Source organism: Oncorhynchus tshawytscha, linkage group LG14, assembly GCF_018296145.1.
Source record: "Oncorhynchus tshawytscha isolate Ot180627B linkage group LG14, Otsh_v2.0, whole genome shotgun sequence".
Classification (NCBI taxonomy): domain Eukaryota; kingdom Metazoa; phylum Chordata; class Actinopteri; order Salmoniformes; family Salmonidae; genus Oncorhynchus; species Oncorhynchus tshawytscha.
The window spans coordinates 9,616,770-9,640,355 of NC_056442.1; the positions used below are offsets into that span (position 1 = coordinate 9,616,770).

At 45.1% G+C, this 23,586-nt stretch overlaps 2 protein-coding genes across 4 annotated transcripts; both read left to right on the top strand.

Annotated features, from left to right (window-relative positions):
* The first annotated feature begins 7,133 nt into the window (after positions 1–7,133).
* LOC112266497 (four and a half LIM domains protein 2-like) lies at positions 7,134–17,789 on the top strand. 2 transcript variants are annotated; one of them, XM_024443998.1, is made up of 6 exons: positions 7,134–7,242; positions 11,472–11,659; positions 12,797–12,971; positions 15,110–15,279; positions 16,015–16,201; positions 17,198–17,789. In XM_024443998.1, the coding sequence occupies exons 2-6, from the start codon at positions 11,504–11,506 to the stop codon at positions 17,347–17,349; spliced, it is 840 nt and encodes a 279-aa protein (XP_024299766.1). In that variant the 5' UTR covers positions 7,134–7,242; positions 11,472–11,503; the 3' UTR covers positions 17,350–17,789. The 2 variants fall into 2 exon arrangements, with proteins under 2 accessions (XP_024299766.1, XP_024299767.1); XM_024443999.1 differs by having other exon boundaries at positions 7,199–7,301.
* An 846-nt stretch (positions 17,790–18,635) lies between these two features.
* LOC112266498 (uncharacterized protein C7orf57 homolog) lies at positions 18,636–23,504 on the top strand. Of its 2 annotated transcripts, none has more exons than XM_024444000.2 (8): positions 18,636–18,770; positions 19,088–19,154; positions 19,618–19,803; positions 20,586–20,673; positions 20,973–21,096; positions 21,457–21,545; positions 21,760–21,881; positions 22,171–23,504. In XM_024444000.2, the coding sequence occupies exons 1-8, from the start codon at positions 18,675–18,677 to the stop codon at positions 22,224–22,226; spliced, it is 828 nt and encodes a 275-aa protein (XP_024299768.2). In that variant the 5' UTR covers positions 18,636–18,674; the 3' UTR covers positions 22,227–23,504. The 2 variants fall into 2 exon arrangements, with proteins under 2 accessions (XP_024299768.2, XP_024299769.2); XM_024444001.2 differs by having other exon boundaries at positions 21,784–21,881.
* Positions 23,505–23,586: the final 82 nt, after the last annotated feature.

A 23,586-nucleotide genomic window follows, 5' to 3' on the forward strand; every position in this document is an offset into this window, starting at 1 on the left:
CTGCCAAAATGCAAAGTACATACTACACTGAGAGGTCATCTAGGAGCACTTCATCTGGTCCCAAATCTGTTTATGCTGTAGGTGTTGACAAGACAGCACGTCACTGCGAAGAGAGTGTCACTCTTTAATTTCTTCAATAGATGTTTCCAAGACCAAGGAACTGTCTCGAGTCATACAAGTCTACACACACTATCTCTCTCACAGCTTATCTGTGTCAGGACATTAACATTCCCCTTATCACATTAAGTTCAGGCTATGTTTGGAACCACACTCATGGTTTGGGTTGTCCCCAGGACCATGAGTGCTAGATGATGTTAACAAATGAAGAGAAATATTTCACTGCACCCAGGACCTTTTTGCCATACACTTTTGTTGGAGTGAATGTCACAAGGCAGAGTGGAATTTTAGAATGTGGGCCAACGACCTTCATTTGATAATAAGACACATCATTTTTACATCAGGTCTGTTCATGTAACAGCTCTCAATGGGTTCCGTGTGACTAATAAAGAATAGGATCGTAAAATGTGATTATTGTTGGATTGAATATCCCTTCAATTTGGATTAGGGTCTCCAGAAGCATTCAGTGTCAGTTGACACATTTTCTGTAATCATATGTTTGTATTGGAGTTAAACCGATCTGTGTATGATCATTAACCCATCATCATGTTGTAAATCCCCCGACATAAACATTGCATAGGCAAACACAAACCACAAAAGGCTTGTTCAGTATGGTATGAGCAATGTCACAATAAATGGATTACTGTGAGGCGTGAAAATTGTGTGTTAATTGACGATGGGTGCAAGGTCCCCCCCCCCCCTCCAGAACTCTGTGAAATGCCATGTGAGAGGCAGCCAAAACCCACAGAGGACATATGCTTAGGATCTCTGTTCCAACCAGGAGAGGGAGGGAGCGAGGGAAGGGGAGAGGGGAAGAGAAAGACGCCAGACTGCGTTCTCTCATCCTCTGGAAAAGTATTACCTCGATCCCCTACTCTACCCCTCCCATCATTACAGTCTCACACCCCCTACTCTACCCCTCCCATCATACAGTCTCACACCCCCTACTCTACCCCTCCCATCAGACAGTATCACACGCCCTACTCTACCCCTCCCATCATACAGTATCACACCCTCTACTCTACCCCTCCCATCATACAGTATCACACCCTCTACTCTACCTCTCCCATCAGACAGTATCACACCCTCTACTCTACCTCTCCCATCAGACAGTATCACACCCCTACTCTACCCCTCCCATCATACAGTATCACACCCTCTACTCTACCCCTCCCATCATACAGTATCACACCCTCTACTCTACCTCTCCCATCAGACAGTATCACACCCTCTACTCTACCTCTCCCATCAGACAGTATCACACCCTCTACTCTACCCCTCCCATCAGACAGTATCACACCCTCTACTCTACCTCTCTCCCATCAGACAGTATCACACCCTCTACTCTATCCCTCCCATCATACAGTCTCACACCCCCTACTCTACCCCTCCCATCATACAGTCTCACACCCCCTACTCTACCCCTCCCATCATTACAGTCTCACACCGCCTACTCTACCCCTCCCATCATACAGTCTCACACCGCCTACTCTACCCCTCCCATCATACAGTCTCACACCCCCTACTCTACCCCTCCCATCATACAGTCTCACACCCCTACTCTACCCCTCCCATCATACAGTCTCACACCCCCTCTCTACCCCTCCCATCATTACAGTCTCACACCGCCTACTCTACCCCTCCCATCATACAGTCTCACACCGCCTACTCTACCCCTCCCATCATTACAGTCTCACACCGCCTACTCTACCCCTCCCATCATTACAGTCTCACACCCCTACTCTACCCCTCCCATCATACAGTCTCACACCCCTACTCTACCCCTCCCATCATACAGTCTCACACCCCCTACTCTACCCCTCCCATCATACAGTCTCACATCCCCTACTCTACCCCTCCCATCATTACAGTCTCACACCCCCTACTCTACCCCTCCCATCATACAGTCTCACACCCCCTACTCTACCCCTCCCATCATAGGGTCTCACACCCCCTACTCTACCCCTCCCATCATTACAGTCTCACACCACCTACTATACCCCTCCCATCATTACAGTCTCACACCCCCTACTCTACCCCTCCCATCATTACAGTCTCACACCCCCCCCTACTCTACCCCTCCCATCATACAGTCTCACACCCCCTACTCTACCCCTCCCATCATACAGTCTCACACCCCCTACTCTACCCCTCCCATCCCCTCCCATCATTACAGTCTCACACCGCCTACTCTACCCCCCATCCCATCATCTCACAGTCTCACACCCCCTACTCTACCCCTCCCATCATACAGTCTCACACCCTCTCTACTCTACCCCCCCCTCATAGTCTCACACCCCTACTCTACCCCTCCCATCATACAGTCTCACACCCCCTACTCTACCCCTCCCATCATACAGTCTCACACCCCCTACTCTACCCCTCCCATCAGACAGTATCACACCCTCTACTCTACCCCTCCTATCAGATAGTATCACACCCTCTACTCTACCTCTCCCATCAGACAGTATCACACCCTACTACTCTACCCCTCCCATCAGACAGTATCACACCCTCTACTCTACCCCTATCACACCCTCTACACCCCCTCCCCCATCATAGTCTCACACCCCCTACTCTATCCCTCCCATCATACAGTATCACACCCCTACTCTACCCCTCCCATCAGACAGTATCACACCCTCTACTCTACCCCTCCTATCATAGTCTCACACCCTCTACTCTACCCCTCCTATCATACAGTATCACACCCTCTATTCTCCCCCTCCCATCAGACAGTATCACACCCCCTACTCTACCCCTCCCATCATACAGTATCACACCCCCCCTACTCTACCCCTCCCATCATACAGTATCACACCCTCCCATCACTCTACCTCCCCATCAGACAGTATCACACCCTCTACTCTACCCCTCCCATCAGACAGTATCACACCCTCTACTCTACCCCCCTCCCATCATACAGTCTCACACCCCCCTACTCTACCCCTCCCATCATTACAGTCTCACACCCCCTACTCTACCCCTCCCATCATACAGTCTCACACCCTCTACCCCTCCCATCATACAGTCTCACCCCCTACTCTACCCCTCCCATCATACAGTCTCACACCCCCTACTCTACCCCTCCCATCATACAGTCTCACACCCCTACTCTACCCCTCCCATCATTACAGTCTCACACCGCCTACACTACCCCTCCCATCATTACAGTCTCACACCCCTACTCTACCCCTCCCATCATACAGTCTCACACCCCCTACTCTACCCCTCCCATCATACAGTCTCACACCCCTACTCTACCCCTCCCATCATACAGTCTCACATCCCCTACTCTACCCCTCCCATCATTACAGTCTCACACCCCTACTCTACCCCTCCCATCATACAGTCTCACATCCCCTACTCTACCCCTCCCATCATTACAGTCTCACACCCCTACTCTACCCCTCCCATCATAGAGTCTCACACCCCCTACTCTACCCCTCCCATCATTACAGTCTCACACCCCCTACTCTACCCCTCCCATCATACAGTCTCACACCGCCTACTCTACCCCTCCCATCATTACAGTCTCACACCGCCTACTCTACCCCTCCCATCATTACAGTCTCACACCCCTACTCTACCCCTCCCATCATACAGTCTCACACCCCTACTCTACCCCTCCCATCATACAGTCTCACACCCCCTACTCTACCCCTCCCATCATACAGTCTCACATCCCTACTCTACCCCTCCCATCATTACAGTCTCACACCCCCTACTCTACCCCTCCCATCATACAGTCTCACACCCCTACTCTACCCCTCCCATCAGACAGTATCACACCCTCTACTCTATCCCTCCCATCATAGTCTCACACCCCCTACTCTATCCCTCCCATCATACAGTATCACACCCCTACTCTACCCCTCCCATCAGACAGTATCACACATACAGTCTCACCCCTACTCTACCCCTCCCATCATAGTCTCACACCCTCTACTCTACCCCTCCTATCATACAGTCTCACACCCTCTATTCTCCCCCTCCCATCATACAGTATCACACCCCCTACTCTACCCCTCCCATCATACAGTATCACACCCTCTACTCTACCCCTCCCATCATCAGTACAGTATCACACCCTCTACTCTACCTCTCCCATCAGACAGTATCACACCCTCTACTCTACCCCTCCCATCAGACAGTATCACACCCTCTACTCTACCCCTCCCATCATACAGTCTCAGTCTCACACCCCCTACTCTACCCCTCCCATCATTACAGTCTCACACCCCCTACTCTACCCCTCCCATCATACAGTCTCACACCGCCTACTCTACCCCTCCCATCATACAGTCTCACCCCCCTACTCTACTCCCCCTCCCATCATACAGTCTCACACCCCCTACTCTACCCCTCCCATCATACAGTCTCACACCCCTACTCTACCCCTCCCATCATTACAGTCTCACACCGCCTACTCTACCCCCCCCATCATTACAGTCTCACACCCCCTACTCTACCCCTCCCATCATACAGTCTCACACCCCCCATACTCTACCCCTCCCATCATACAGTCTCACACCCCCTACTCTACCCCTCCCATCATACAGTCTCACATCCCCTACTCTACCCCTCCCATCATTACAGTCTCACACCCCCTACTCTACCCCTCCCATCATACAGTCTCACATCCCCTACTCTACCCCTCCCATCATTACAGTCTCACACCCCTACTCTACCCCTCCCATCATACAGTCTCACACCCCCTACTCTACCCCTCCCATCATTACAGTCTCACACCGCCTACTCTACCCCTCCCATCATACAGTCTCACACCCCCTACTCTACCCCTCCCATCATACAGTCTCACATCCCCTACTCTACCCCTCCCATCATTACAGTCTCACACCCCCTACTCTACCCCTCCCATCATACAGTCTCACACCCCCTACTCTACCCCTCCCATCATACAGTCTCACACCCCCTACTCTACCCCTCCCATCATTACAGTCTCACACCACCTACTCTACCCCTCCTATCATTACAGTCTCACACCCCCTACTCTACCCCTCCCATCATTACAGTCTCACACCCCCTACTCTACCCCTCCCATCATACAGTCTCACACCCCCTACTCTACCCCTCCCATCATACAGTCTCACACCCCCTACTCTACCCCTCCCATCATTACAGTCTCACACCGCCTACTCTACCCCTCCCATCATACAGTCTCACACCCCTACTCTACCCCTCCCATCATACAGTCTCACACCCTCTACTCTACCCCTCCCCTCATAGTCTCACACCCCCTACTCTACCCCTCCCATCATACAGTCTCACACCCCTACTCTACCCCTCCCATCAGACAGTATCACACCCTCTACTCTACCCCTCCTATCAGACAGTATCACACCCTCTACTCTACCTCTCCCATCAGACAGTATCACACCCTCTACTCTACCCCTCCCATCAGACAGTATCACACCCTCTACTCTACCTCTCCCATCAGACAGTATCACACCCTCTACTCTATCCCTCCCATCATAGTCTCACACCCCCTACTCTATCCCTCCCATCATACAGTATCACACCCCTACTCTACCCCTCCCATCAGACAGTATCACACCCTCTACTCTACCCCTCCTATCATAGTCTCACACCCTCTACTCTACCCCTCCTATCATACTGTATCACACCCTCTATTCTCCCCTCCCATCAGACAGTATCACACCCCTACTCTACCCCTCCCATCATACAGTATCACACCCTCTACTCTACCCCTCCCATCAGACAGTATCACACCCTCTACTCTACCTCTCCCATCAGACAGTATCACACCCTCTACTCTACCTCTCCCATCAGACAGTATCACACCCTCTACTCTACCCCTCCCATCAGACAGTATCACACCCTCTACTCTACCCCTCCCATCAGACAGTATCACACCCTCTACTCTACCTCTCCCATCAGACAGTATCACACCCTCTACTCTACCTCTCCCATCAGACAGTATCACACCCTCTACTCTACCCCTCCCATCAGACAGTATCACACCCCCTACTCTACTTCTCCCATCAGACAGTATCCCATCCACTTCCCTACCCAGCCTTAATGGCTACAACTGGAGTAACTTTATATAACGATGGCGAGGGATTGGCTGTGAGACACGAGGGGCCTGGTGTTGATGATTCTAGCTCACAAATGACAGAGAACAAACAATGTAGTCTCATGATCATCCATCAGGAATGAAACACACCGGTTTAGAATAGATCAACTCTTATTTCAACTGATAAACTAATCATGGTAGTCAGTCTGAACCTTGGTTATTTGAACCAGTCAGGTTAGTGCTGGGCTGGCGTTGAACGTCAGCCTGTTTCCGTTCCATAGCCTTCCAGGAATAAAGTTGAAAACCCTCCTCAGCTCCACCTGATTCCCCTGACATGGTGAACTCGCGCAGCCCTGTTGCGTGTGATTTTGTTTTTCTCGGGGAACCTAGAATAATCAGTAATGTCCTCCTCAAGAATATTAGATGCAGGTCGACAGGAGGCCTCTTGAGGCCATGTTAAGCCGTTCCAGTCTGTCTGTCAGGGCCATTGTGTCCATTGGAGATATCAAACCTCTCCTGGAGTGGAGTGTGAGTAACAGGAGCGGAGCACAAATCCTTTTTCCAGAGGCCACGGATGAAGTGAGCTTACTGAGAGTCCACTGTTGGAAACATTATATTTCTCTTTAGAGCTATTGCGTTTTATGTAGCAGACATTTTTTTTTCATTAAAAAAAATAACTCAAATAATTGTCAATGGGATGGAGAGGGATGGTAGATCAGGTATAATCATTTGCATTTGTGACTGCATGTGTGCTTGTGTGGGCATGCCTGTGTATCTGTGTGACAGTATTCTCTCTATAATATACATTGATGCCATAAAAGGCCACTGTTTGTCAGATTGTGGGGAGATGTAAAGTTCTGGCTCCAGTGTAGCTCAGTAGTTACGTTGTATTTATAGCCTCAGATCAAGTGGTCCGGCCCACCCCAGTCACCCCACTGCCCAGTCCCCGGGTACTGCTGCTCTTAAACCAATCAAGCAGAGACTAGGACTGGTCTTCTCCCTCAACTCTCTCTCTGCTCTGACTCCTCTGGCAAGAGGCACACAGGCTGAGGCTGCCCCACTCATAGGTAGGAGGACACTTCTCCGGACACTTCTCTCTCTACTCTGGCTCTGGTCCACTGTTCTGGTAACTGACTACTGGTCTACTCTCTTTTTTACACTTCCTTTGGTTATTCTAGACATCCGTTTATTGATTTCTGTCTGTTCCACTGCTCTCCGTCTCACTTGGTAACTTGCAGCCACTCACACAGCTGAGGCTGAGCTGCAGACGCTTTCTTCAGGCTAGAGCTTGTTCTCTTTGGCAGCAAATGAGCTTTTTGGATTTGTGAAACTTTGCGATGCTTTAGAGCTAACCCTCATCCTTTTATTTTGGAATTATGTGGTTGATGTTTGCTTGATACATTTGGTTTCAGATTAGTTTCAAATGCTTTGATATATACAGATATCAATAGCTATCAGTAACTACACACTGGGCACACACTGGTTGAATCAACATTGTTTCCACGTAATTTCAATGAAGTTACTTGGAACCAACGTGGAATATACACTACCGTTCAAAAGTTTGAGGTTACTTAGAAATGTCCTTGTTTTTGGAAGAAAAGCACATTTCTTTGTCCATTAAAATAACATCAAATTGATCAGAAATACAGTGTAGACATTGTTAATGTTGTAAATGACTATTGTAGCTGGAAACGGCTGATTTTTAATGGAACGTCTACATAGGCGTACGAGGCCCATTATCAGCAACCATCACTCCTGTGTTCCGATGGCACTTTGTGTTTAATAAAAGGCTAATTGATCATTAGAAAACCCCCTTGCAATTATGTTAGCACAGCTGAAAACGGTTGTGCTGATTAAAGAAGCAATACAACTGGCCTTCTTTAGACTAGTTGAGTATCTGGAGCATCAGTATTTGTGGGTTCGATTACAGGCTCAAAATGGCCAGAAACAAATAACTTTCTTCTGAAACTCGTCAGTCTATTCTAGTCTATAACTAGACACTCTAATGTACTTGTCCTCTTGCTCAGTTTTGCACCGGGGCCTCCCACTCCTCTTTCTATTCTGGTTAGAGCCAGTTTGCGCTGTTCTGCGAAGGGAGTAGTACACAGCGTGGTATTTGAGCGTTGAGATTTTCAGTTTCTTGGAAATTTCTCACATGGAATAAACTTCATTTCTCAGAACAAAAATAGACAGGGCCCCTACCATGGTGTCATGGTAGGGGCCCTGGAGTCACTCATCATGATCTTTTATTAGCCATGGTGTCATGGTAGTGTCGTGACAATTTGTGTGGCCTGTAAGACTCTACGGCCCTGCAATGAGATTATGGCTAAAGCAACAAATGATGGTCCAGGGACCAATGTTTGGTCTGTAACAGTATAATTACAATAACAGAGATCCATTGTAGATCTTGAATTAGACAGGAGATTGAGGGGAAATGAGATCTCGTTGGGCTTAATGCATGAATCCATGTACTGTTAGTAAAAGGGTCTAAACTACTACTAACACCTGACCAGAGGTTTTGAGCCTGACTCTGATTTGGGAATGGATGAATGGAGGTCGTTGTTGTGGTAGGGCAATGGGACAGGAAGTCAACTGGAATTAGATTTGGATTGTTATAGGCTACTGCATGTGACAGTGTGTCACAACTAGGCTCATGTCTTATTCTGAAAATGGGAAGTATCTACACGTCATGACAGAGATCTATCTGCGTCTCATACCCAACACTATTCTGATTTTTCTAGACGACAGGGGGAAGGAAGTATGTCAATGTGCTGGTGAATGAGGTCTGCAATGCAGGTTTCATTGAATTAGCCTATTTCCTGAGACTTCAAAGTTCTTCAGTTGTCCTTGACAGATCAAATGAACCTGCCAATCAACCATAAATATCACTGTGGAACTTAGTATTTGTGAAGTGCATGTCTTTATTTACAGTAGGGATCACTTCGATCTTGATCACAAAATCACTCAATTCCATTTGTGGAGGTGAACGAGTTGCGTTGAGGTGTGTGGTGTGTGTGGAGGAGAAGGAGTTACGTTGAGTGTTGTGGTGTGTGTGTGGAGGAGAAGGAGTTACGTTGAGTGTTGTGGTGTGTGTGGAGGAGAAGGTGTTACGTTGAGTGTTGTGTGTGTGTGGAGGAGAAGGAGTTACGTTGAGTGTTGTGGTGTGTGTGGAGGAGAAGGAGTTACGTTGAGTGTTGTGGTGTGTGTGGAGGAGGAGTTACATTGAGTGTTGTGGTGTGTGTGGAGGAAAGGAGTTACGTTGAGTGTTGTGGTGTGTGTGGAGGAGAAGGAGTTACGTTGAGTGTTGTGGTGTGTGTGGAGGAGAAGGAGTTACGTTGAGTGTTGTGGTGTGTGTGTGGAGGAGAAGGAGTTACGTTGAGTGTTGTGGTGTGTGTGGAGGAGAAGGAGTTACGTTGAGTGTTGTGGTGTGTGTGGAGGAGAAGGAGTTACGTTGAGTGTTGTGGTGTGTGTGGAGGAGAAGGAGTTACGTTGAGTGTTGTGGTGTGTGTGGAGGAGAAGGAGTTACGTTGAGTGTTGTGGTGTGTGTGGAGGAGAAGGACTTACGTTGAGTGTTGTGGTGTGTGTGGAGGAGAAGGAGTTACGTTGAGTGTTGTGGTGTGTGTGTGGAGGAGAAGGAGTTACGTTGAGTGTTGTGGTGTGTGTGGAGGAGAAGGAGTTACGTTGAGGTTTGTGGTGTGTGTGGAGGAGAAGGAGTTACGTTGAGTGGTGTGTGTGGAGGAGAAGGAGTTACGTTGAGTGTTGTGGTGTGTGTGGAGGAGAAGGAGTTACGTTGAGTGTTGTGGTGTGTGTGGAGGAGAAGGAGTTACGTTGAGTGTTGTGGTGTGTGTGGAGGAGAAGGAGTTACGTTGAGTGTTGTGGTGTGTGTGGAGGAGAAGGAGTTACGTTGAGTGTTGTGGTGTGTGTGGGAGGAGAAGGAGTTACGTTGAGTGTTGTGGTGTGTGTGGAGGAGAAGGAGTTACGTTGAGTGTTGTGGTGTGTGTGGAGGAGAAGGAGTTACGTTGAGTGTTGTGGTGTGTGTGGAGGAGAAGGTGTTACGTTGAGTGTTGTGGTGTGTGTGGAGGAGAAGGAGTTACGTTGAGTGTTGTGGTGTGTGTGGAGGAGAAGGAGGAGGAGGTGTGTCATCCTGAGATCGTGGATCATCTGGGTCCATTCCAAAACGGAGAGAGAGGAGGAAGACAGGGGAGGCACAGAGGGAGAGAGGCCTAGAAATATCCACTGCTGTCGTAAACCTCTGCCAGAAACAACTTGTGGAATGAAGTATCCTATTATAAGAAAGAGATACGCAATTAAATGCATCACTGCATACCTCATTGTCAATTCCTTCAAACTCTGCTCCTCTGCAGTGTTGTATTGTGTACCACTGGGTGGCCACCACAGGAGGCCGCTGAGGGGAGGATGCCTCATAATAATGACTGGAACAGAGCGAATGGAGTGGCATCAAACCATGTGTTTGGTGCATTATACACCATTCTACTGATTCCGCTCCAGTCATTACCACAAGCCCATCCTCCCCAATTAAGGCGCTACCAGACTTACTAAAAATTCCCCCGGACTACAGACTGCCACAGATTAGACTGCCACAGTCTATTCCATGTTGGTTCAACGTCATTTCATTGAACCAGTGTGTGGGAACTATGTACATTTCTGGCTGATTACAGCATTCTACCACTTTAAATGTGAAGCTCTTAAGCTAACAGCTGTGTCCTCAACTGATGCGATAGCTCACCAAAGCAGCTGATTGCGTAACCAATTTACTCTCGTGGACTTCCTTCTCCAAGGTCTCATCGTGACTTGAAATTTGGTCTATTGATTGAACCACAGAGATACTTCATTTTTTTTAGCTACGTTAGGACATTAGTAAGCCTTATTATGTCGCAGTCTAGTTCATTATGTCATTACATAACATTGACCTTATGGTCTCATGGTCATTGAGACCAATCCACTATTAAAATACATCACATGTTGATCCAAATCAAATCAAATTTGATTTGTCCCGTGCGCTGAATGGAACAGGGGTAGTAGACCTTACCGTGAAATGATTACTTCCAAGAACTTAACCAACAATGACGTTTTAAGAAAATATAGTTAAGAAAATATTTACTAAATAAACTAAAGTAAAAATTTAATTAAAAATATATTTTTAAAATGGAAGAATCGTGTAACACTTGAAACCAATTTTTCACTCTGGGGAAAAACTTCAATTCAAGTCAAATTTTCACTCAGTCTCCCATTGAAGAAACTGGGTGACTCTAAATGTTTATGTCCTCTTTTACAGGCAAGAGAGCAAAGGAAGAGATTTGATCCAAAATGGCGGAACGCTACGACTGCCATTACTGCAAGGAGTCCCTGTTTGGGAGGAAGTATGTGCTCAGGGAAGAGAACCCCTACTGTGTGAAGTGTTACGAGAACCTGTACTCTAACTCCTGTGAAGAGTGCAAGAAGTCCATTGGCTGCAGCAGCAGGGTAGGTGGTCCACTAAACGTGGTGGTGTACAGTAGAGTTTACCAGTACCCAAATTCTCTACACTGCGATAGGTTGTATTCCTTCCTACTAGTATTCACTTCACTTCTATTACCCAGGTGTTAAAACAGAACCTGGAATTAGAACACAAATACCCCAGACCCAGGCACAGTCATTGACCTAGAGGGACACAGGACATACAACTATGCACCAACTCTCAGCATCTTAGCACACATGCACTCACGCACACACGCACCCACACAGATACACACACACACACACACGCACCCACACAGATACACACACACATACACGTTCAAGCTACACACACATCACAACTGCTGCTACCAGACTCCCATTATGACTGCTTAATACTACACAATTTAAACACTTGCCCCCAATCCCCCCCCCTTCCATTATACACGTGTAAATATTGGACTATAAATTGTGCTTTCATGATTTGTACTTATATCATGTTTATTTTATTCTACTGCCATTTACTTTATGTTCGTATTCCCATCTTTCATTATTTCTTGTCGCTGTTGCATGAAGGAACCTGCAAGTAAGCATTTCGTTGGACAGTCAACACCACGTGTATCCTGTACATACGACTAATAAAACGTGAAACTTGGAACTTGTGGCCTTCCAAGTTCGCATTCTTGCCTTGCGTTTTTTTCAGCAATTTCTGTCACTTTACATGGTCATTAGTGTCACAGATGAGATGACTGTCACTCCCCTGGATCGGCCTGGAGGTGGGGGGGGCTCATCTGTGCCGAATGTCCCTGTCCCCTGTAGCAGCTAGTCAGTCATCCGTCCTAGGCCTCTTTCAGTTTATCTAACCTATAGCTGTGAATGCCACCCCTGCTCCCATGTCAGTCATTATTCAGTCATTCGTCTAAATTGGTAGCTAATTAGGCACATGTTGTCACACATCCATTGTCACCACGCCTCCAGCAGATAGGAGTTGAGTTGAGGTCACTGATATGGCAGAGTACTAGAACACAGTGTGTGGTAATCTTAACAGACTGGTGGCCCTTAGATTCAGTCAAAACGCCGATGTCCATTATCCCAGAAAAGGAGGCAACAAGGTGAATGGAGATACACCTGACCCTGACTCTCTGTCCCATCCTCCTTCTTCAGGACCTGTCCTACAAGGACCGCCACTGGCATGACGACTGCTTCCACTGCTTCAAATGTAGCCGCTCCCTGGTGGACAAGCCCTTCTCCACCAAGGACGACCAGCTGCTCTGCACCGAGTGCTACTCGAACGAGTACTCCTCCAAGTGCCACGAGTGCAAGAAGACCATCATGCCAGGTAAGGACATGTCTGACCTGACAGAGGGGGGAGTCAGTGAATGGGCTCTCAGTTGGATTTGGCCAGTACACAATCTACTGGTTCTGGTAAGGAAACTACTGAAGGGGAAAGAGTTGACAGATTTGCCAGACATCTAACTGAGTTGAGGTTTGAGTGGGATTTGGCTACGAGCAAGTCTATTTGGTGCAATCATGGATGCCAAGTTTCTACCTCCTAGGACCTGTGTTAGGAGTTTGTGTTGAATGATGTCGTTGCAGCAGTCAAGCGGGACAGTGGATGGTCTGTCATAGTTTGGTGGAGCCAGCTCACGTACCACTACTGGTGTCATTATTCAATGTGTCACTCTGGAAGATCAGTCCCTATGTAACCTGATTTTCCTGTTTCTCTGATCTCAATTATATTATTATATCTACAGTTGAAGTCAGAAGTTTACATACACTTTGGTTGGAGTCATTAAAACTTGTTTTTCAACCACTCCACAAAATTCTTGTTAACAAACTATAGTTTTGGCAAGTGGGTTAGGACATCTACTTTGTGCATGACACAAATAATTTTTCCAACAATTGTTTACAGACATATTATTTAACTTATAATTCACGGTATCACAATTCCAGTGGTTCAGAAGTTACATACACGAAGTTCACAGTGCCTTTTAAACACCTTGGAAAATTCGAGAAAATGATGTCTTGGCTTTAGAAGCTTCTGATAGGCTAATTGACATAATTTGAGTCAATTGGAGGTGTACCTGTGGATGTATTTCAAGGCCTACCTTCAAACTCAGTGCCTCTTTGCTTGACATCATGGGAAAATCAAAAGAAATCAGCCAAGACCTCAGAAACAAAATTGCAGACCTCCACAAGTCTGGTTCATCCTTGGGAGCGATTTCCAAATGCCTGAAGGTACCACGTTCATCTGTACAAACAATAGTACACAGTATAAACACCATGGGACCACACAGCCTTTATACTGCTCAGGAAGGAGACGCGTTCCGTCTCCTAGAGATGAACGTACTTTGGAGAAAAAAGTGCAAATCAATCCCAGAACAACAGAAAAGGACCTTGTGAAGATGCTGGAGGAAACCGGTACAAAAGTTTCTATATCCACAGTAAAACGAGTCCTATATTGTCATAACCTGAAAGGCCGCTCAGCAAGGAAGAAGCCACTGCTCCAAAACCGGCATAAAAAAAGCCAGACTACGGTTTGCAACTGCACATGGGGACAAAGATCGTACTTTTTGGAGAAATGTCCTCTGGTCTGATGAAACAAAAATAGAACTGTTTGGCCCATAATGACCATTGTTATGTTGAGGAAAAAGGGGGAGGCTTGCAAGCCGAAGAACCCCATCCCAACCATGAAGCACTGGCGTGGCAGCATCATGTTGCAGGGGTGCTTTGCTGCAGGAGGGACTGGTACACTTCACAAAATAGATGGCATCATGAGGTAAGAAAATTATGTGGATATATTGAAGCAACATCTCAAGACATCAGTCAGGAAGATAAAGCTTGGTCGCAAATGGGTCTTCCGAATGGACAATGACCCCAAGCATACTTCCAAAGTTGTGGCAAAATGGCTTAAGGACAACAAAGTCAAGGTATTGGAGTGGCCATCACAAAGCCCTGCCCTCAATCCCATAAAGAAATTGTGGGCAGAACTGAAAAAGCGTGTGCGAGCAAGGAGGCCTACAAACATGACTCAGTTACACCAGCTCTGTCAGGAGGAATGGGCCAAACTTTCACCCAACTTATTTTGGGAAGGTTGTGGAAGGCTACACGAAACGTTTGACCCAAGTTAAACAATTTAAAGGAAAAGCTACCAAATACTAATTCAGTGTATGTAAACTTCTGTCCCACTGGGAATGTGATGAAAGAAATAAAAGCTGAAATAAGTCATTCTCTCTTCTATTATTCTGACATTTCATATTCTTAAAATAAAGTGGTGATCCTAACTGACCTATGACAGGCATTTTTTACTAGGATTAAATGTCAGGAATTGTGAAAAACTGAGTTTAAATGTATTTGGCTAAGGTGTATGTAAACTTCCGACTTCCCCTGTCTCTCTCTCTCTCTCTCTCTCTCTCTCTCTCTCTCTCTCTCTCTCTCTCTCTCCTCTCTCTCTCTCTCTCTCTCTCTCTCTCGCAGGCTCCAAGAAGATGGAGCATAAGGGCAACAGCTGGCATGAGACCTGCTTTACTTGCCAGCACTGCCAGCAGCCAATCGGCACCAAGAACTTCATCCATAAGGACAACAGTAACTACTGCGTTCCCTGTTACGAGAAGCAGTTTGCCATGCAGTGTATCCAATGCAAGAAGGTAGTATATACTGTTTTATATATGTATTTATATTTAACCTTTTTTTTACTAGGCAAGTCAGTTAAGAACTAACTCTTATTTACAATGATGACCTACACTGGCCAAAACCGGATGACTTTGGGCCAATTGTGCAATTTTTTAAAATTTTGTGTAATTTCTTTTGTAGGAAAAAGAAAGGTACTTAAATGAATTTGACTCGTCCTAATAACCTTGAATAATCCAATACTTTCCTATATAGCCTATAGTTTTCAGACATAAACTAAAACTATGGGGTGTGTAAGGCAGGTAAATGTCTTGATTTTCGCCCTATGGGACTCCCAATCACAGCCGGTTGTGACACAGTCTGGATTTGAAGCAGGGTGTCTGTAGTGACGCCTCTAGCACTGAGACATAGTGCCTTAGACTGCTGTGCCACTCGGGAGCCCTATATAACCCACTGTAGTGGGCTTAAATGGAGTGTACTGCATCAGAATGTATGCTTTTGGAGAGTTCTGTGTTAAAATGGATTGCTCCTCTCCAGATTCACTTTTATTAACATTCTTTGTCAGCATTTAAAACTGGTTCCTTGTGCACACAAAACAAAGATTGTGATGAATAAAAGTTCACCTAATTTCAGTTGAACCTGCATTATGCAGTACTACTTTTTCCCATGGTCAAATACCTTCACAGGTATTGATGTTACCTAATTATTGATTGGTGGTTGAACTTGTCACTTCCTGTTTCTGTCTCCTGTAGCCAATCACCACAGGCGGGGTGACCTATCGCGATCAGCCGTGGCATAAGGACTGCTTCCTGTGCACCGGTTGTAAGCAGCAGCTGTCTGGCCAGCGGTTCACCTCTCGGGACGACTTTGCCTACTGCCTGAACTGCTTCTGCAACCTGTATGCCAAGAAGTGTGCCACCTGCACCAGCCCTATCAGTGGTACGTATGATCACTCACATTGGATTTATCCCTCTATGATTAGTTAACTATACACTGAGTGGACAAAACTTTAGGAACACCTGTTCTTTCCCTGACAGACTGACCTGGTGAATCCAGGCAAATGCTATGATCCCTTATTGGTGTCACCTGTTAAAGCCACTTCAATCAGTGTTCAGGAAGGGGAGAAGACAAATTAAAGAAGGATTTTTAATCCTTGAGACATGGATTGTGTATGTGTGCCATGCAGAGGGTGAATGGGCAAGACAAAAGATTTAAGTGCCTTTAAACGGGGTATGGTAGTAGGTGCCAGTTGCACGGGTGTGAGTGTGTCATGAACTGCAACGCTGCTGGGGTTTTCACGCCCAACAGTTTCCTGTGTGTATCAAGAATGGTCCACCACACAAAGTACATCCAGCCAACGTGACACAACTGTGGGAAGCATTGGAGTCAACATGGGCCAGCATCCCTGTGGAACGATTATGACACCTTGTAGCGTCCATGCCCCGAGGAATTGAGGCTGTTCTGAAGGCAAAAGGGGGTGCAACTCAATATTAGAAAGGTTTTGTACACCCTAGTGACACACAAAGTGTTCTGTGTTAAAATGTCACTAGGACCAGGACTTTTTTCTTACCATGTGACAAAAAAAGCCTGCCTGAAATACTCTTGTTCCTTATCCTTTCACTCCATACTCTCCACTTCTATTCACTCCTATTCAAATCATTCCGTAGTAATGACCCCAACTCAAGGTTCCTTACTTACAGTGAGGTTACATATTAACTAGTCAGGTGATCTATTTATCTGTTGTTAAAGAGACATGGCACTCAGCTCATGGGTTTTGAATTCCTTCCAGAAAAATGTACTTACTCACTATCTATTAGAGTATTATTACTTTAGTGATCCAGAGTAATTTATAAGGAAATGCGCTGGACAGTGTTCCCACGCTCACATCTTTCTCCATCCCTCCCTCTCTGTGCCTGTCTCGTCTTGCTTGTGCAGGTCTGGGTGGCAGCAAGTACATCTCGTTTGAAGAGCGCCAGTGGCACAACAACTGCTTCAACTGCAAGAAGTGCTCCATCTCCCTGGTGGGAAGGGGCTTTCTGACGGCCCGCGATGAGATCATGTGTCCTGAGTGTGGCAAATACGTCTAAATGCTGTGTGCCAGGATGAAGCCTCAAAGCCAGAGATGGCAAAGATGCAAGAGAATATAGGCCTACTCCTACTAACGTTTCATTTATTAGAATGATATATTTATTCAATAATATACATTTCAGACTAACCCAAAGGGCTTTCTGCATGCACCGGCCTCAGATTGATACAGTATGTTGTCTGATGAATTGAGCACAAATTGCATTAGATTTGTAGAAAGAGAGATATAATTTTGATGTATTTTAAACAAAATAACAACTTTGTCTGTGGTTTGCTACCATTGAAACGTTTAACTATTGTATTGTGTTGTATATGTTAGGATAATCATCCGTGACACAACTATAACAGGAGTTGTACTTTTCATTATAGCAGTGAAATCTAACGAGAACATGACATGTACCTGCACTCTAAATGTGAAATAAAGTATTTTAAAGGCAATTCATTGATAGACTGATCTTTCTGACATTTGATTTTGTTCCAAATTTGTAAAGACAACAATAAAACCAATGGGCTCTGGTCAAAAGTAGTGCACTATATAGGGAATAGGGTGGCATTTGGGAAGCACACCTACAACCCCCATGAATGGCTTTACCCCTGACTCCATCCAGCGGTACAAACACCCCTTGGGGGGAAATGGACTCTTGGAGTCTTGAACACTCAAAGCCACATAAAGGAGGTATGGGATGTGAACATTAGTGCCTAAGGTCGAGGGCCTGGATCTGTCCTGGTCTTGGCTGCAGGTTAGCTTTTTTCTTAATGAATCTTGTTCTGGAGGCAGCTCTGCAGAGTGGTCACTAGCTGGCACAGCCACAAAGTAATTAACCTCTAATATCTAACCCTAACCTTTAATTACGACCAAAAAGCGAATTGTTATCCATTTTTACAATATAGTCCATTTTGACTTTGCAGCTGACCTATCTAAGGGGAAATCACAAATTTCTGCCTCCAGTACGTCAATCTCTCAAATGTCTTGGTCTGGGTCTGGACGATGTGATTTCTGGTGGGGTTGTAGGATGAGCTGTCCATGGTCCTGAAAAGGTTCAGGGTGACGCTGTGGCTTGTTTGGGGTTGCTGTCCATGGTCCTGTTCAGATGTATGGCGCTGGTTTTGAGTGAAGAAAATTACAATTTTCTGTAATAAATGAAAATTCTAATAATTTACAGTATTACAAATCCAAAAGACGCGAACGTCTCCTAATTGAAGTCAATCTATTTATACATTTTGGTTTATTGTAACTGTAATAAATAATTGTATGAAAATGTGTAATGTATATTGGTAGGATATTTCTGTTTTGGGTGTTTTCTTTATAAATAATAAATACAACCACATGACCGGATGTACATGGAATGTGCAGCAGGAAATGCTAACCGCATTAGCTAACCATCCATATCGAGGTCTCCACTCTCACCGGCACACGAATTGTGTAAGATAGCTTTTCTAAACCTAAAATTCCTCTCTGAACATTGCATTACTCTATGTGCGATTACCAACATGACACGATAACCTGTTAGCCAGTCGTGCTCGTTTGATGGCTTTTGTGTAAAGCTAGCTAGCTAGCTAAAGGATGCTATCCCACTAACTAGCATTGAACAAAGGTTGTGTGTGCCTCTCCCCTCTGTGTCTGAAACGGGGATACCCGATTGTCGTGTGGTTTACATATAGCGAGAACTGTTAGCATAGTTTATCTTGCATATTTAACTGACGTTGCAACTTTCTTGTCTTTTTATTATACCCCGTCAGCTAATTCTGGAATCATCATCAGCCAAAATGAGTGCTGCTCCCAACCACAGACGGACCAAGCCTGGTGGTAAGCTAGCTTGCTAACGTATTTTAGCCTCTGGCTGTAGTCAGTTAACTGGACATCTGAGCCAACTAATACAGTATCCTTGCATTTAAGCAAACTCTCCTGTGCCATAAAGGGCCAGACCTCTAAGCAGAGTATTCCTAAAAAGATCCGAGAGAGTGTGGATTTATCCCTCTGCTTCCACCAAATGTAGCAATTGAGGAATGGCTGAGGTGGTACTTGAACCAGTTACCTTTGGGTTGCAGGGGAAAGTGCACTAGCTACCTCCCTTGCAGCGAATTTCGAGACCTTAGCAGAGGCTTTCATATGCTTACATACAGGGAGGCTACACTATATCACTCAATATAGCTTTTACATCTAGGCCATTAATTCTCTAGCCAGCCAGGGCAGTTACGTCATCTGCCTGTAAATGCAGGCTTAAGTGCCGGTGACAACACCCATTCAAAACCGAATCATTTTATTACAGGCGTGAAGACAGGCTATCCAGGCCAATCCCCCGCCAACGGTGTTACGGGACCCACTTCCCAGATCCCCGGGCTGTGCCAGGAAGCCACTGAGGGTGCTCCTGAGGCCAGGACCAGCGGAAGGCGTGTGGGAATATTCGACTCCGACTCCGACTATGTTAAACTTGCCAAAGGAGGGGGACAGAAGGGTAACAATGTTTTGTGACATAGATTTGTGCTGCTTTACAGTAGATACATGCTTTACACTTCGGTACATGGTCATTACTATGTCCTCATCGGACACAGATTAGTGTGGCTGTAATAATATTATCTAGTTCAAATGATAGTGAATTGCTCTATATATCATGCTCAACTCATTTGGTATTTGGTATATTATTAGAATCCCCATTAGCTGTTGCCCGAAAGTTACAGCTACTCTCCCTGGGGTGACCACAGAACATGAAACGTGACATAATTCATGACATTAATAGACACAAACAGCTCAAGGACAGAACGACATGCGCAACCTACATATCAATACATACACCCAAAAATATCTAGGTCAAATACGGGAGAGGCGTTGAATTCCCAGAGGAAATGAAAAGACTGCTTTTCGAAAGACGTCCTTTGCACCCCATTATTTTTATTTCTACTTTGCACATTCTTCCATTGCAAAACTACCATTCCAGTGTTTTACTTGCTATATTGTATTTACTTTGCCACCATGGCCTTTTTTGCCTTTACCTCCCTTCTCACCTCATTTGCTCACATTGTATATAGACTTGTTTATACTGTATTATTGACTGTATGTTTGTTTTACTCCATGTGTAACTCTGTGTCGTTGTATCTGTCGAACTGCTTTGCTTTATCTTGGCCAGGTCGCAATTGTAAATGAGAACTTTTTCTCAACTTGCCTACCTGGTTAAATAAAGGTAAAATGTTTAGTCATGTTCCTACTTTTAAGTACTTTGTGTTATGTGTCCTTCCACAGGTTTACTGTGGCATGAGGACAACAAGGAGGAGGCTAGGCCTAATAAATCCTACAACTCGCCTGATTGGTTCTCAGCTGAATCTCAGAGGTAAGGACCCCGAACCCCGTTGGTTCGTTGGCTCTGTTTGATGAAAATATTATTGGAATGTCTCATTTTCTAAAGTGGGATCACGGAACAATATGTCAGGCCTAAGAAAACGTTCAGCATCATGTTATGTCTGTATGTGTCTTGAAAACAGATGAACAGGTCATGTTTAGAATGGGAAGTTACATCTTGACTCTTGGTGGTGTACCTTTAGTCGTCCAAGCCAGGGTTCTCAAATGGATGCCTCTTGGCCAAAAGTAGTGGCCAATGTAGGGGTATTACAATGGTTTTGTGCTTTACAGCGGAAGTAAAGCAGCATCCCCTGATGATTGTCAAGGATACGGCAAAAGGCAACCTCTAGCTGCTCCCTTCGGTACTGATGATATTTCAGCCTGGGAAAGGGAGAGTGATAGCTATAAAGAGAAGGTGAATTCAATGGCCCCAACAAACCCCCTCATCACTGACACAGTTGTTATCATTTACCATCCTCCCCTCCCTTTATTGTTTCCCATCAGTTCATCTCTTGAGTTGACTCCGTCCTTGCGTTCAGAAAGGGATTGGGGTGGTTGACTTCTGTTGAAATTCTTTGATTTGTTTTAACAACAACATTTCATTTGTTTGACTGCCAACCAGATGGCTGTGGTCATCATATCTTCACCCATGTATTTACTCGGTCCTCCATTTCCTTGTTAGAAGTGTTCCATGCGCTCGTATACTTCATACAATGAGTATTCTTGTACTGGGCCTGACCGACTGGTTTGAGCTGGTTTGTATTCTTGTGTGCAGAACCCCACAGTCACTGATGCGTCCAGCCAAATGGAGAACATGTCTCTAAGCCAAGGTGGTTATATGGAGATCAACAAATACAAGAAGACGTGAGTGCCTGCCTCTGTATTCCACATCTCCTATTCATTCTGGAATTCCATTTCACTTCACGCTGAATAATACCAACATGCTGAAATATGCGTGTATCAGTATGCAATATGTTTGTATAACCTTTACAAGCGGTGTAGTATAGCATTTGTGTCATGTTGGAAGTTATAAATTCAACATAACCACACTAACACCACTGAATTTCCAACCTCTCAGTCAAAGTGATTTTACTATGGACAGGTCCGTTGAGAAAACTGTTCCTGTGAGCATGTCCAAGCTGCTGAGCTTTGGCTACATAGAGGATGAGAAGAAGTCCACCAACGAGGATGACTGCTCAAGTACGACAAATTACTTATAGCCTTATAGTCTTTGACAGACTTTTCCTCGACATGTATTTTGGAGGAATTAGCAGCAGCACTATATGTTTATTCTGCTAAATGAAACAACCTTTAATCAAACAATTAAAGTGTTTATTTCATACCATATGGAAATTCTGGACTAATGCCAAACATGACTCATATGGGTTGGCTACGGGATTTAATGCATTTTGAATGTATACCATTATTACATATGACCAACCTGTGTGTGTGTGTGTGTGTGTGTGTGTGTGTGTGTGTTGTCTTTCAGGTGTGACCTCTGAACAGACGAGCACCATCGCACCTGAGGATGAAGACCTGGAATAGGGAGGAGAACAGAAGAGGTCCATCTGGGGTAGAAAACAACAGTGGATACACACACCCACACATGCCATTCACTCTACGGTCTGTTCTCTCTCTCTCTCTCTCTCTCTCTCTCTCTCTCTCTCTCTCTCTCTGAGTGACACACTTTCTCTCATTACCGTACATCCCAACTGTTATGTTTTGTAATTATGCAACGGTACCTTCTCTGTTCATTTATTTATTTATTTATTTATTTATTTGTCTTTTGTTTTTTACTCCGTGTAATGTTGTTCTCAGACCACCGACACAGCTTGTTGATGCTTGTCATGTTTATATTATCGTTCTTGAATTGGAAGATGATTTGTGTGACTATGAAACAGTACTGTACACTGGAGTTTCTATTTGTGGTGTAAAAAATGGTTTCGGTGCTGTGAAGATTGTTTGTGAACAAGGCCTACTGTACGGACACACAAAGGAGACGTTTGTGGCTCACGCTAATTCAGCTCCCATGTTGAATAGGATCGGAAAGCTCTGCCAAAAAAACATGGAAACATGGGTGCTAAGTGATTCACTTGTCATGGGAAGGCAGACATGGTTTGGAATGGAAGAGAGAAATGCCAATGAATCTACTTCATTCTATCTCATACCAGGATATGGTTCAGTGTTATGAAGTTACGGTGGCCATTGATTCCATAGATAGATAGAAACCTTTTGTGATGTTCTAACAACGGTGTCGATTCATTCTACATATTTAGGGAATAGTGGCAATTGTATTGTGCAATGATATTGTTTACTCTGAAGTAAAAATGGTTTTGCTTTGCCGTGAAGGTAGGGCTGGGCGATATGGCCAAAACTATATCACTATAGTTTACAACGGTACGGTGTTATTTGACTGTATTTTATGTTTCTGAATAATACAAGATCCAAATGTGTTTTATTATTAGCGCATGAGACTGGAATGGCAACAAGTTATTTTAACAGGCTTTCTTCATTACGAAATAGTCCAATGTGTTGAACTGTTCAGTTATTTAGCACTTAATAAAAAATAAAAAAAAACATTTTTAGATAGATGACATGTTGATCCAGACCGGTATTCACGCTATATCGCCCAGCCTTACCTGAAGGTGCATGTGGCTTGGAGACATTTTCCACTTAGCGCAGTAAATATACACAGTAATAATCTTCCCTAGTTTTTCATTGATGGATAGGTCCACTTTATTAACACAGTCAATGTGTTATTCTCACATCTTTCTTAAAGTGATGAGTGAATATGTCATTCAAATAAATGAGCATGTACATGTACCCCTCGTGCTCTTTCTTGATTAAGTGGTAATTATCTACACTGTCAGAACAGTACTAGTGTTAATAATCATGCCTATTGACA

Bases quoted from the DNA above. Each gene is read 5' to 3' on its own strand.
- LOC112266498 (XM_024444000.2), top strand. From the start codon at position 18,675: ATGACCGGATGTACATGGAATGTGCAGCAGGAAATGCTAACCGCATTA. The intron at 19,155-19,617 runs GTAAGCTAGCTT...ATTTTATTACAG, and splicing joins CAGACGGACCAAGCCTGGTG to GCGTGAAGACAGGCTATCCA. The intron at 21,097-21,456 runs GTGAATTCAATG...TCTTGTGTGCAG, and splicing joins GTGATAGCTATAAAGAGAAG to AACCCCACAGTCACTGATGC.
- LOC112266497 (XM_024443998.1), top strand. From the start codon at position 11,504: ATGGCGGAACGCTACGACTGCCATTACTGCAAGGAGTCCCTGTTTGGG. The intron at 11,660-12,796 runs GTAGGTGGTCCA...CTCCTTCTTCAG, and splicing joins CCATTGGCTGCAGCAGCAGG to GACCTGTCCTACAAGGACCG. The intron at 16,202-17,197 runs GTACGTATGATC...TTGCTTGTGCAG, and splicing joins CTGCACCAGCCCTATCAGTG to GTCTGGGTGGCAGCAAGTAC.